Source organism: Lissotriton helveticus, chromosome 2_1 (genome assembly GCF_964261635.1).
Source record: "Lissotriton helveticus chromosome 2_1, aLisHel1.1, whole genome shotgun sequence".
NCBI classification, from domain to species: Eukaryota; Metazoa; Chordata; class Amphibia; order Caudata; family Salamandridae; genus Lissotriton; species Lissotriton helveticus.
In genome coordinates, this window is record NC_136059.1 from 589,216,232 (window position 1) to 589,229,534 (window position 13,303).

General features: G+C 47.8%; 1 protein-coding gene across 3 annotated transcripts in view; it reads left to right on the top strand.

Moving 5' to 3' along the window:
* Positions 1 to 13,303, top strand: part of LOC144818155 (uncharacterized) — a 187,365-nt gene that overhangs the window by 64,725 nt on the left and 109,337 nt on the right. The window contains exon 1 of one of the 3 annotated variants that reach the window (XM_078675275.1): positions 4,424 to 4,544. The exons of the other annotated variants lie outside the window; for them this stretch is intronic. Within the exon in view, the coding sequence (XP_078531401.1) occupies positions 4,538 to 4,544 (7 nt within the window). The 5' untranslated portion in view covers positions 4,424 to 4,537. Of the gene's footprint in view, positions 1 to 4,423; positions 4,545 to 13,303 lie in introns of those variants that run through there. 3 annotated transcript variants of the gene reach the window in all.

Here is a 13,303-nt window from a genome sequence, read left to right on the forward strand (position 1 = left end):
ACACTTTGACCGTTTAACCACTTGCAGAGTCCTAGGCTACCTATGACAAGAGAAATTCTTTTGCCTTATAAGGTAGGGGGTCACAAAACTAAAATCTAAAAAAAATTATAATAAAAAAAAAAAGAAAGGGGGAAAAAAATGGTTACAGATCTTCCTCCTCAATCTGAGCTGTAAACCATCATGTGCACAGACCTTCGGTCTGAGCGCCTCTGGGCAAGGGGGGGGGGGTGAAGGCCAGCTCCAGGCTGGAGCTGGGTAAGGGGAGGGAGAGAGTGCAGAGGGAGGGAGGGGTGCGGGAGGAGGGGGAAGGGGAGAAGAAAACCTTGGAAAATCACGAGATGGAAAGGATTTGGTTTTAGACGGATATCAGATATATGGTGAACTGTCAATTTAGGAAACGCAAATACTGTAACAATGTCAGACATTAGGATATGTTCTATTAACGCAGGGGGGTTAAATGATTGGAAGAAACGGCAGAGAGTGAGTCACTTGGTTAGATCTAATAATATAGATATCGTTTGTATTCAGGAAACTCATATTCCCTGGAATAAAAGAAAGTTGTTGGAGATATGTGGGTATACCTTGATTGGATGTTCATCTCAATCATCAAAGATCAGAGGGGTGGCTATTTTGGCTAAAAATAATTTGTCCGGGGTGAAGCGTAGTAAAACTGATGGCTCTGGCCGATGGGTACTAGTTGAAATGAATCTGGGCTTCACGCTGTGTACAATATACGGTCCGAATGAGGATGACCCTATGGTATATGACAAATTAGAAGAAGAGTTGGCTAACTGGACGAACCCGTTGATAGTATGCGGTGATATGAATATCTCCGCAGATTGGCAACGGGGGAGGGACTATACAGGTCGCAAACGTAAAGTTAATAGAGCTTTAAGTTCCTTGATCCAGTCTCACGGTTTGGTGGAGGTATGGGGAGAAAAAGTGCCCGGAGATCGAGGGTATACATATTTCTCCCATCCGGCACAGAAATATTTTAAACTGGATTACTTCTTTGTCACAGCGGGGGAAATCGGTAAGGTCAATATTGACAAATTACCAAGAATAATATCCGACCATAATCCCCTAATTCTGACTTATAAAGTCCCTAAGGTACAGAGGAAAATGTCTAGATGGACTTTCGAAAGGAAATTATTAAATGACGAAAGGTTTGTTATACACATTAAAAAATGGGTAAAGGAGTTCTTCGAGTGTAATAGATATAGTGCCTCCAGAAATGCAGTTTGGGAATCCTTCAAGGCTGCATTAAGGGGGGAGACGATCAGTTACGCAGCAAAATTAAGGAAAGAGGATAAAAGTAAGGTAGTGAAACTCATCTCAGATCTAGCAGAAATAGAGAGGTGTCATATTGAGGAAATAGTGTCAGGTAAGGATAGTGGGGAGACGGTTAGTAACATGGTTCGGGTTAAGGGTGAAATCTTAAAAATAATCACACAGAAGGAGATATCTGAATATCAAACACAAAGAGCAAGGAGGTATGAGACTGGAGAACAAGCGGGTAGAGCATTAGCGCTCCGCATCAGGCAAGAATCAAATCGTAATAGAATTAGGAAGATCAAATACAATGGGAGAGAATATACAGACCCAAAATCCATAATGGATGTGTTCCAGGACTTTTATCAAAAATTATATGATCAAGAGCCAGGGGTAGTACCATTTATGCAAGATCAGTCCCCCCTAACCCCAATGCTGGAAGCGGATGACAGGGCTAGTTTAGAATTGGATATAACAGCAGAGGAGATAAAAATCGCTTTGAATGAACTGGCAGCTGGTAAAGCGGCGGGACCAGACGGTCTGCCAATAGAGGTATATAGGGTGTTGGGGGATGAAATCCTCCCCTTGCTTGAAGATCTTTTTAATGGAATAATATGCTCAGGTATTATCCCGGACTCATGGAAACAGACCAATATCGTTATATTTCATAAAAAGGGGAAACCAGAGGAGAATCCAGGATCATACCGTCCGATATCGTTAATAAACACAGATGCTAAGTTATACTCTAAAGTTTGGGCAAAAAGGTTAGGACGGATTATTAGCCAACTTGTTTCACCATGGCAGCATGGATTTGTCCCAGGGAGAGGTACCACGTAACATACAGCAAGGGCAATTTCACTATTTGATGCAGTCACTGCTACGGGTGGAGATATGGCTATGATCCTTTTGGATGCCGAGAAGGCTTTCGACCGTGTGGTCTGGGATTTTATGTGGGAGATATTGGTCAGAAGGGGTTTTGGAGAAAAATGCAGGAAAGCCATTAAAGCGATGTACATGGACCCAGTTGCTAGAATTACTACAATGGGTTTTCAATCAGATGAGGTAGTGATTAGAAGAGGCACCCATCAGGGGTGTCCTTGTTCACCCATACTTTTTTCATTGTACATTGACCCGCTAATTAGGAAGATTCTTGCATCTGATAGAATATCTCCTGTTGTATCTTATGGTCATACCACCAAGTTATTGGCGTATGCGGATGACCTGGCAATCGTCACTACTAATCCGCAACCGGCAATGCAGGAACTAAGTAGTTTGGCTCAGGAGTTCGGGAACTATTCAGGGTATAAACTCAATACAGAAAAAACTATAATAATCTGTTCTAAGAACATTCAGAAAAGAGATCAAAGGTATGTGGACTCCGCGGTCTATCTAGGAGTAAAAATTAATGCAAATGTAGGAAAAATCAATCAGGAAAATTATGGGCCTTTATTAGCTACAATTGACAAAGAACTGAGAAGGATCGATGTACTACATTTGTCTCTGATCGGGAGGGTAAATGTTTTGAAAATGTCAATGTTCCCAAAGCTATTGTATCTATTCCGTGCCATACCGCTATTAATTGATGAAGGCTTGATGAAAAAGATGGAAGCAGTTTTTTCACAATTTTTATGGCAATATGGCAAAGTTAGAAGATCGTTAGCTCGACTTTCTACACCGTTAGAGGGAGGTGGATTATCTGCACCTAACTTAAGGTTATACCATTGGGTCTGCTTATTGTTACGTATGAACCATCTATTGTATTATGATCTTCCTGAAGCACTGCATGGTACCCACAGAATCCCCACAATCTATGAACTAGTAACGGGTGATAAGGCCAGGGGGATTCTAACACGTGAAATCAATGTCCTGTATTTTAAGCGGAGTAAAAGTAAAGTGATGCTGTCTGCGTGGGGGGCATGGAAGGCGGCGTTGAAATTTCTTAAGATTCCTAAGATTAACGGTACAATAGATCTCTGGAACTCAAGCCCATTCTTACATCTTGGACAAAACAGGAATAGTGGCCTCTGGAAGAGCTTGGGTATTAGATGCTTAGGGGATGTAATGTGTAAAGATGATCTCCTAGGGTTTGAGGCCTTGCAACAAAAATTTGGTATCCCCTCGAATCACTGGCTGTTATACAAACAGCTAGAACAAACAGTGAAGGCACTAAGACCTAGGGTTTCTATTCAGGAGCTAAATCCACTTGTACAATATATAAAGACTGGGGGTAAAAAGATTAAAATAGGCTATAATCATCTTTTACAGGGATTGGAAGAGGATATCGGACAAGTAGAAAATGCCTGGGCTGTAAGAATAGGAGATCCAGACATTGATGTGGATTATGCTCTGGCATTAAACAGGAAAGTATTAAGAGCGACCAATCTGAAGGCACAACATTATAAGATGATTTTTAATCTTTACTACACCCCCGCTAAGCTGTTTCAATGGGGTAAAAGGGATACAGATAGTTGTCCAAGGTGCAACCAAGGTCCGGCAGATCTAATACATATGTTTTACTCTTGCCAGAATCTCAAGCCCGTTTTGAAAGAAATGGAGAAGTTTCTATCGGGGCTGCTAGAGTGTCAAATTCCTCTATCCCCAACTACTGTTTTGATTGTTGATCAGGAAGCCGAAGCCTTTATTTTTCTGTGTGTCGCTGTTTTTAGAATTTTAATTGCGGCGGCCTGGAAAGACCCGATAGCTCCCACATTTCAGATGTGGCTCACGAGGTTGCTAGGGACACATAATATTGAAGAATGTTTATATAATTTTAAGGGTAAAAAGAGGAAAGAGCATGGTAAAAAGATATGGGCTCCGCTAAGTAACTGGAGGAAAATAAGATGATGGATTTTATTTGTCCCTATACTACCTATTATGTTTTGTAAGGTAATGTCTTCCTATGATGCCAATTTATATTTAAGCCATTTGGATTGTGACTAGTACTGGTAGTTGTTAAAGAATTATTTATATTTGTGAATTTGTTTTAATCCTGATGTCTAAATTTCCGATATGTCTTTTTTTTTTTTATATCTGTAATCTGTAAATATGTATGTGTTTTTCGTATTCTGATCCATCTCAATAAAAAAAAAAAAAAGAATGGTAAAGTGCAGGTGTTCGCGGACCTTGGAAATGTTCAACAGACATTGAAGGGATACACCAAAGCGTAGACAACCAAGCAAGCATCAGTTGGCGATACAGATGGCAACAACTCTACGAGCACTCTAGATCAGAATAACTGATATGTTCCCGACCGAGGACGATATCCATGAACAGTAAGATAAAGTTGTGTGGACACATCAGGTTTAGTAAATGTTCACCTTACCTCAATTGACTGAATAATAGTTAGGCTCCATGCCTTTAGAAATAGGCAACTGCCACTACTTTCTGGCCCAATACTCCTTTCTCTGTGAGGTCGGGGGGGGAGCCGCCCTTCATACAAGATGAAGTTGGGGTTTTGTAGTCCAGTTGTCCAAAAAGGATGCTAGCATGTTGCCAAATACTTGTATCCATCAGTTGATATGCGATATATAATAATAGTTGTGGCGATGTTCGATTCTACCACGGTTGGTTGGGCACTCACTGCCCTCAAGTGTATTACACATTGTCATTTTGGGTGGGGGGTTAGAGAGGGGAGGGGGATATCGCCATGTCATCTTTTGGGAGACGTGACGTGGGAGTGGGAGGGGGATTAAACAACCTTGCATTTTGTTGTAGCAGCCGCACAGAGGTTATTAAATGTCTCTGGTTAGACAGGCATGCAAACAACATACCATACATTGTAAGGCTCCAATATGGGTGAGAGACATGGCCATACAACATTATAAGGGGACCACACCATAGGCTTCTTGATCTGGAACATTAGAGGCCTAAATGATCAGCGCAAAATCCCTAAGGTAGTTTTATGTTTGTTTAGACGCCACACTGACGTTGCAGTACTGCAGGTAACCCATTTGGCACCCAATACCAAGCTGCTAACACAGAGGAGAATGAAGAGCGCTTGCGTGGAAGCCGGTTTTACCACGCACGCACGTGGGGTTTTGATAGGGGTCCAATATTTAAATACATGAAAATGGAAAAGGACACTGATGGGAGGTATGTGATAGTTCACTTCCACAAAGACCACCTAGACGTGCGCATAGTGTGAGTGTACGGCCCGAATTAAGACAATCCTCATATCTATTGCTCTCTACATAATAAGCTCACTTCATATTCAAGGATGTATACATTGTGGGGAGGTGATTTCAATTGAATGCAATCCCCAGCGTTCGATCATTCGAAAGGCCCTCCGCGCCCCCCATCGTCAGCGGCAAAGGCTATTGCAGCAATTGCTCGGGGTGACAATCTGGTTGATGTATGGCATCACCGCACACCGTCTGAAAGGGAATATACACTACTCTTTAGTACATGACCTACATACGCGTATAGATTATTGGTTGGCATCCTGAGGTTTAATGCCTTTTATATCAAATTGCGAACACCTACCCTGTACATATTCAGATCACTCCCCGGTCAAGCTGCAGCTAAACATGGGTGATATATGGCCCGGAGTCCACACATGGCGTTTTCCCCAGTACTCCCTATTAGACGAGGCATTTAAGGTGGAAGTTTCAAAGGAAATTGACCTGTTTTTCTCCACTAACCATGGCAGTGTTCTTAACATGGCCACCATATGGGAAACATTTAAAGTCTACATACGAGGGGTTGCATTATCGAAGCACGCAGGGGTCCTTTCCTCTATTAGGGGGAGACTGCAGAGGCTGGAGGCTGAATTGACGAACCTGGAGAGATGAGCTATTATAGACCCTCCCCCTGAGGTGTTAGCTTAAATCAGGTCTAAGATAGAAGAATACAATGTAGAGGGTCAGGCTGGGGCAGTGCACCTGGGTAAGGACGCAACAGCGAGAGTGCATGGGGAAATATGGGGAAAGGGAGAGACCGGGCGCCATGCTGGCTGCTCTGACTGGCCCGGATGGTGGAGCCGGTGAGGTGCTAGAGCTGCGCAACAATAACAGCGTTATACTAAGTGGCGCTATGCAGCTAGCGGGCAGATTTCACTCCTACTATGCGGAGCTTTACACTTCGCGCCAATCCGAATCGGACGAATCAGATGAAGAATATTTTTCTTACATAGCTATAAAGTGGCTATCAAACTCACACAGAGAATACCTGAGGGCTCCCTTGCGCCCTACCGAGATCACTGCAGCCCTGAAAACTATGTCCAATAATAAGGCTCCAGGTGGGATGGTCTCACTGTAGCATTTTATAAGGCCTGTCAGGACCAACTACTCATCCATCTGTTAAATTTATTTGAGGAAATAGTAACAGATATCATAATGCCCCCTAGTATGAGAGAGGTTACTTTGATAACTTTGCTAAAGAAAGACAAACCCCCACAGCAATGTTCTTCCTACATGCCACTTTCTTTGTTAAGTATGATACCAAAGGATTCGCTAAAATACTTGCAAATTGGCTCGCTCCTTTGCTTCCTATGGAGGTAGGCCCTAAGCAATCTGGCTTTGTGCCTTCCAGCTCATTAACCAGTAATTTGCGGATCCTTTTTGGCACTATTGCCGGAACAGACCCGGAGATGTGTGCTGCTGCTGCAGTGTTTCTCGATGCAGAGAAGGCTTTTGATTCTGTTGAGTGGCGCTTCTTGAGAGCAGTGCTGAAACTGGTGGGGGTAAGCAAGATATTTATTGAATTAGTGAATGTACTGTATGAACAGCCCACTGTGCCCGTGCACGTGAATGGACTCCTCTCGGAGCCAATAGCTATCACAAGAGGCACAAGACAGGGGTGCCCTCTGTCTCCCCTGTTATATGCAATTCGGCGGAGCCCTTTGTGTGTGCACTCTGGGAATACCATGGGTATTGCGGGATATACTTCCCACAGTATAATTTAATAATCACGGCATACGCGGATGACACTTTTCTATGCTCATGAGCCAGCGCAGAATTTATCACCAATCCTACAAGAGGTAGAGAGATTTGGGCAACGTATCAACTGGAGTAAGTTCATTGCATTCCCCTGACCCCCAGTACGTTCCCAGTTGGGAGCACTTACCCTATTGAGTGGACGTCGGAGCCTACTAGATACCTGGCTGTCCAAATATGCACTGACCCTGAAGTGGTGATTTGATTACGGCAGGGCGATACAGAAACTTTTGGAATCGGTTGACAAATGGATCTGGCTACCGTTGTCGCTGTTAGGGCGAGTTTCGCTCATGAAGATGATAGTACTCCTGAGGTTTTTGTTTTTATTTGTTAACATACCTATTTTGTTGCCGAAGTCGTTTTTTTGCACAGTACGCTCTCTCCTGATTCGACTCGCCTGTGCTGGGAGAAATGCATGGGTGACATGGGACACATTGACCTGACCCTACTCGGAGGGCGGGCTGAGCACTCCAGACTTCGAACTGTATTATTGCACTGCGCAACAGATGCATATCACTGGCTGCATGGACCCCAGGATAGCCCACAGTTATACATTGAAAGGGATGCGGTACATCCCTTGTCTCTGCCACAATATTTATTTGGGACACCGCGTAGGCATTATCATATCAAAGACCCAGCGGGGAACACAAGGAGCTTGCTCTGGAGGGCAGCCAGTAGGCAGGAAATTACCTTACTTTACTCCCCCCAAATTACCGCTAGACCTGTGTGGCTGGTTACCAATGCGGTAAGAGAGAGAATTTATTCTAGCCATGCTCTCGCTTGGCATTACCACTGCAGGCAATTACTTTGAGGAGGGTGCGGTCAAGCAATGGGAGATGCTGCAAACTGATTCACTGGCTACCTCTGTGATAGCAAAATTCCATTATTTTCGCGCGAGGCACGCGCTGCACACAACACTGGAGGAAGAAATGCTAGAACCATGAGAATACACCTCTATGACGTATTTAATAAAAGCTAAATCCCCACCACACATGTTCTCGATATTATACACCCTTTCTAACGCAGGCACAGGCCCTTTGAACATGAAAGCTCTACAAGAATGGTGCGCAGAGTTAGAGTTAGACATCACAGATGAACAGTGGACGTATTGTTGCTCGGGCACGAAGTCTATCTCCCAAAATGGTTTTGGGGCTGGGCCTGGTCGCCTCTTAGTAGGGGCAATGTAGTTTATGGTTGCCAGAACGCAATGTATAAGTATCTAGGTGGGAGTAATGTCTCCTCAGCCTATTATGCAAAATGGTTATAACTAAGCTGTAACTGTCATGCTGCTACTTGTTTTCTCTGTATGCTGCTGCACTTAATGTAATCATTTTTGAGATTTAAGTTCGTATGCAAAATGAAAATAAAGTAAAAAAAAAAAAACTATAACTCGAGCCACTGCAATGCACTGCTTATGACCTCACATATTACATCACTCATGACATGGTTAGTGACATCACTGATAGCATATCAAATGGATTTGAGTACATGGGTAGCGATTGGTAGATTACATGACTGCATGAGTACTGCCTGGGTGATTGAATGAGTGCTGAGTAGTGTTTGGGTGATTGAATGAGTGCAGAGTAGTGTTTGGGTGATTGAATGAGTATATGAATAGTGTTTGGATGATTCAATGAGTGCATAAGTGGTGTATGAGTGATGCCATGAGTGCATGAGCAGTAGGTGTGTCGGCTGAGCACACGATGGTGGCAGACGTGCCTGGGTAGAACTCCGTTAGAAGCTCCCCTACCACAGGCCATTTCTCCGCCGAAATCATCCGATTTAGCCTGAAAGTATCAGCAAAGGGGCCCGAAGCACCCTTCCCTCGGCTGCTGCAGTTTGGGGCTGAATGCTTTTACCGGACTACCCCAACGGAGAAGAAACCTGAGCGCCCCGCCTGCAGGCACTTCCGGCCGGCACCAGCAACCACCCGGGGTCGGGGATTTGCCTTGCCCACTAGGCCCCGCGGCGGCAGACTGCAGAGGTAAGCTCTCGGCGCTTCACCACTATCGACGGAACCCCACCACCTGCTGTGCCCATACCGGAGAAGGCATTGAATCCCCTATTGCGGCTGAGTTGAGGCGAGACCCGCAGATTGTGCCGGGGATGACGACGCTAGGCACATGTTGTGACTGGCCCCCCTCCGGCTGCCATGTGGGGGGGTTTGTGGTCGGAGCTCCCCTGCCGCAGCCCATTACTTCATTGAACTTACCGGATTTTGCCTAAAGACATCGACGAGGGGGCCCGAGGCGCTCCTCCCTCGCCTGGTGTGGTTTGGGGCCGACCACTTGCTCCGGGCTGTCCCGCCGGGACAAAGACTAGATGCCCCGCCTACAGTCACTTCCGGCCGGCACCAGCAGCCACCTGAGGTCGGGGATGCGCCTTGCCCACTAGGCCCTGCGGCGGCGGATTGTGGCAAGAAGCTCTTGGTGCTACAACGTTCTTGGCGGAGCCCCATCGCCTGCTGTGCTCAACGGTGAGCAGACATTGACTCCCCTGCTGCGGCAGAGCCAAGGCGAAACCTGCGGACCACGCCAAGGGAGACGACGCTGGGCGGGTGTTGCACCTGGCCCCCCTCGGACTGCTGAGTGGGCGGATTTGCGGCTGGAGCTCCAGTTGCACCGGTGACACAGACGGCGGAACACCCGCGAAGGTGAAATTGGGACTCTTTCCACCTCGCCCTGTCACTCGCCCCTTTCTGGCGCTGACGTACTTTCGAGACGCACCACTGTACAGAGCCCACCTTGTTCCCAAGTGAATACTGAAGACCTACCCCACCTGGGGAGCGTGGACTCGCTCTATACGCCCCCTCCACTGACTTATGGTCCTGCAGCTGCAGATATGGAGCCTGATGGCGTTGTAGGTCTACTGAGGCGCCCTCCCTTGAAAGCCGTAGTCCTGCACACAGACACGGGGGTCTCTGGAGTACATGCAGAGCAACTGGACCTCCATCGCTCCCTCACGGCAGTTACAATGGAGACTGCGATTGAGTGCTGACCACTGCTGGAGCACCCTTGACCTCTCACGAGACTATTGCTTGGAGCCGACGCTGGTTGAGCCGGGCGGAAGTGTGTCTGGTCCTGACCATCACACCAGATTACGATGTGCAGGTACCCGAGCGCTGAAAGGTCTACTATCTCCACGAGGGAGTTGGCGCATGGGCTGTAGAGCGGGGGAGTGCGATGTGAAAGCCGCCAGCTGTCCTAACTTATGTGTTGAAGACACTGGCTACAACCGCAGACACGTGTGCGGCTGACAGAGAGGGCCGCTCCTCTTGGACCGCACCCCCTCTGAGTTGGATCACTACACCAGACATCCGCCTGCCAACTAGCTGCACTACTAGCCGCTACTTGCGCTTAGGAAAAAGCGCAATCTGCTCAGACCCGGTGCCCCTCCCAGCCGAGACCGGTCTTCCTGTGGGAGTACCTACTGTGTGCCCGGAGGGAGTGGACGACCTACGCTCCTTTACAGTTGAACTGCGTCGCCCCTGGGGCAAGCCATTCTTTACCAGTTGCCTAGAGAGATTCTTCAGGCCATACTATTGACTGGACGCTACGGTGCCTCCCATGTCTGGGGGTCCCAAGTCAAGAGCTGGAACCGGCGGCGCGCAGGTGAAGGGGAAAATGGCAAAGCAGGCAGAACTAGACCAAACCGCCTCCAAGCTGGACACGATGCTGGCAGCAATGGAAAGGCTGGAGGAGTCGATGCAACTGACCCGCACTTCTTTAGAGACTACAATCGACAGTGTGGCCATAGATCCGACGCACTTTCGAGCTGACCACAAAAAACTCTCTGAATGGACGACCACCCTAGAAACCACAATGACAGATTTGACACCCAAGATCACTCAGATGGACAAACACGTTCAAGATCTTCTTAATAGAGTGGAATTCCTGGAAGATCGTGTGGAGGATGCGGAAGGGCGGGCGAGAAGAAACAACATCCGCATAGTGGGTCTGCCAGAGAGATGGGAACCCAGAGAAGCACCGGAACATGTGGAACATTGGCTCATGGATATACTGCCGGTGGGTACCCTCTCACAGCATTTTGTAGTGGAACGAGCCCACCGCGTGCCGACCCGACCTCCCCCTGCAGGCTCAAATCCGAGACCCATGCTCATTCGCGTCTTGAACTACCGAGATCGCAACGCCATACTACGCGAGGCTAGGAAGCTGTCCGACATCAGGGTTGAGAATGCAAAAATCATGTTCTTTCCGGACTACACGGTGCAAGTGCAAAGTCAACGCCACTCATTTCTAGCAGCGAAGCAACGATTCCGCCACCTGGCTCTCAAATACTCCTTACTATTTCCGGCCCGCCTGCGGGTGGTGGCTCAGGACAAGACACACTTTTTTAACACCCCTGAGGCGGTCGAGACCTGGCTCGACTCGGGCATTGACAAGGAACCTAGTGAGATGCCGCCGAAGATGCGCCGTGACCGGGGAGCTCGGCGACGCCGTCGCAGGAGACCCTCACCGACGAATTCGCCGCGCGCGGAGACAGAAGTGGGCCCTACTCCTGAACTTATGCAAAACGAGCAACAGGAGGCCCTCCGCATGGTGGCGGAGATCAGTGGCTCGCTGGCAGCGGACTCCGCCCCGGGTACTAGCCCTGAAGTCCTTGAGAGTGATGATGAGTACCTTTACGGATTGCCGGACTCCCAAGTTTCAGTGGATCTCCCAGATGTTACACCACAGACTGCTGACACAGTCCACTGAACACGCCTTAGAGCAATCAACCTGCTATTTGGACGCAAAGGGTATCTGCAACTGACGTGCTGATGGTTCCATGAGACGCTGAAGTGTAACTGGAAATACCGCTCTAGCACTGGGGCGACGCTGTCTGGGGCTATGACCACTTCTCGTGACCAGTCGCCCAGCCGATCTCCACCCCACAGTGGCCACAGAAAGGATTTACCGCCATGTTCATATGGAGGCCGGAGGTTTCGCCAAAGATCTGCATAATGCGGAGAAGGCGCGGGCCAGTCCGGTTGAGATCTGTGAGAAAGAACAGTACATCGTCCGCATAAAGTGCTATGCGATCGGAGATGCCTGGCGCCCATTCAAAACCGCGCAATTGCGCGTCTATCCTTACCCAGGCCACAAGTGGCTCCACAGCTCGAGCAAAGAGATAGAGGTAGAGCGGGCAGCCCTTGCGCATCCCCCGACCAACAACAAAGCTTTTGGAGATCGAATCAGCCACACAGACTGAGGTAGTTATATCTGTGTATAGCAGGCAAATAAGGCTAAGCAACAGGGGCCAATATTTAGGCGAGCTAGCAAAGCAAAGAGGTACGTCCAACTAAGGGAATCGAAGGGCTTATTCATGTCTGCCAGAAGGAGCGCAGCAGGAGTGCCGAGTTTATTCACCGCAGCGATAGCATTGTTGGCACGTCGAATATTGTGTAGTGTGGTGCGATTTGGCATAAATCCTGCCTGATCTGGATGGACCAATTCCGTGCTATATGGGACGAGAAAGTTGCCGATCACCTTGGCCAGAAGCTTGGCCTCCACATTAAGTAGGGAGATCAGGCGATAGGACGAGAAGTGTTCCGGTTGTCGGCCTGGCTTCAAGAACACAACGATTTCAGCATGCCGCCAATCTGGTGGAAGACTGCCATGGTCACAGGAAGCCTCCAGGGTGGCTAAGTAGGGTTTTAAGAGTTGCAGGTGATATTTTTGAAAGAACTCGCAGGGATAGCTGTTCGGGCCTGGGGCCTAACCCACTTGCATATCCAAGTTCATCTGCTGACAAGGGAGTGTCCAGCATGTCTTGCGCTGTGTCTGACAAAGCGCGAAGAGGGAAGTCATCCATAGACTTCAGTATAAGGGCAGCAGACAATACCTCCCGGGGAGCATAGAGGTCTGAATGAGGCAAAGCTATCGGAAATATCGATCGGGTCTGTAAGTGTAGTCTGATCAGGGCCGCTTAAACTCGGGAGCCGCTATGGCCATAGTGTCTGCTGACAAAGGAGGTGCAGTAAAGAGCTGGACTTATTCCCCCACTGGTAGATCCAACTATGAGTGGCGAGCCAATAAAGGCGGGCTTCATCGAGGAGTTCGCTAGAGTATGTCTGCTGCATTGTCAACAGTTGTTGA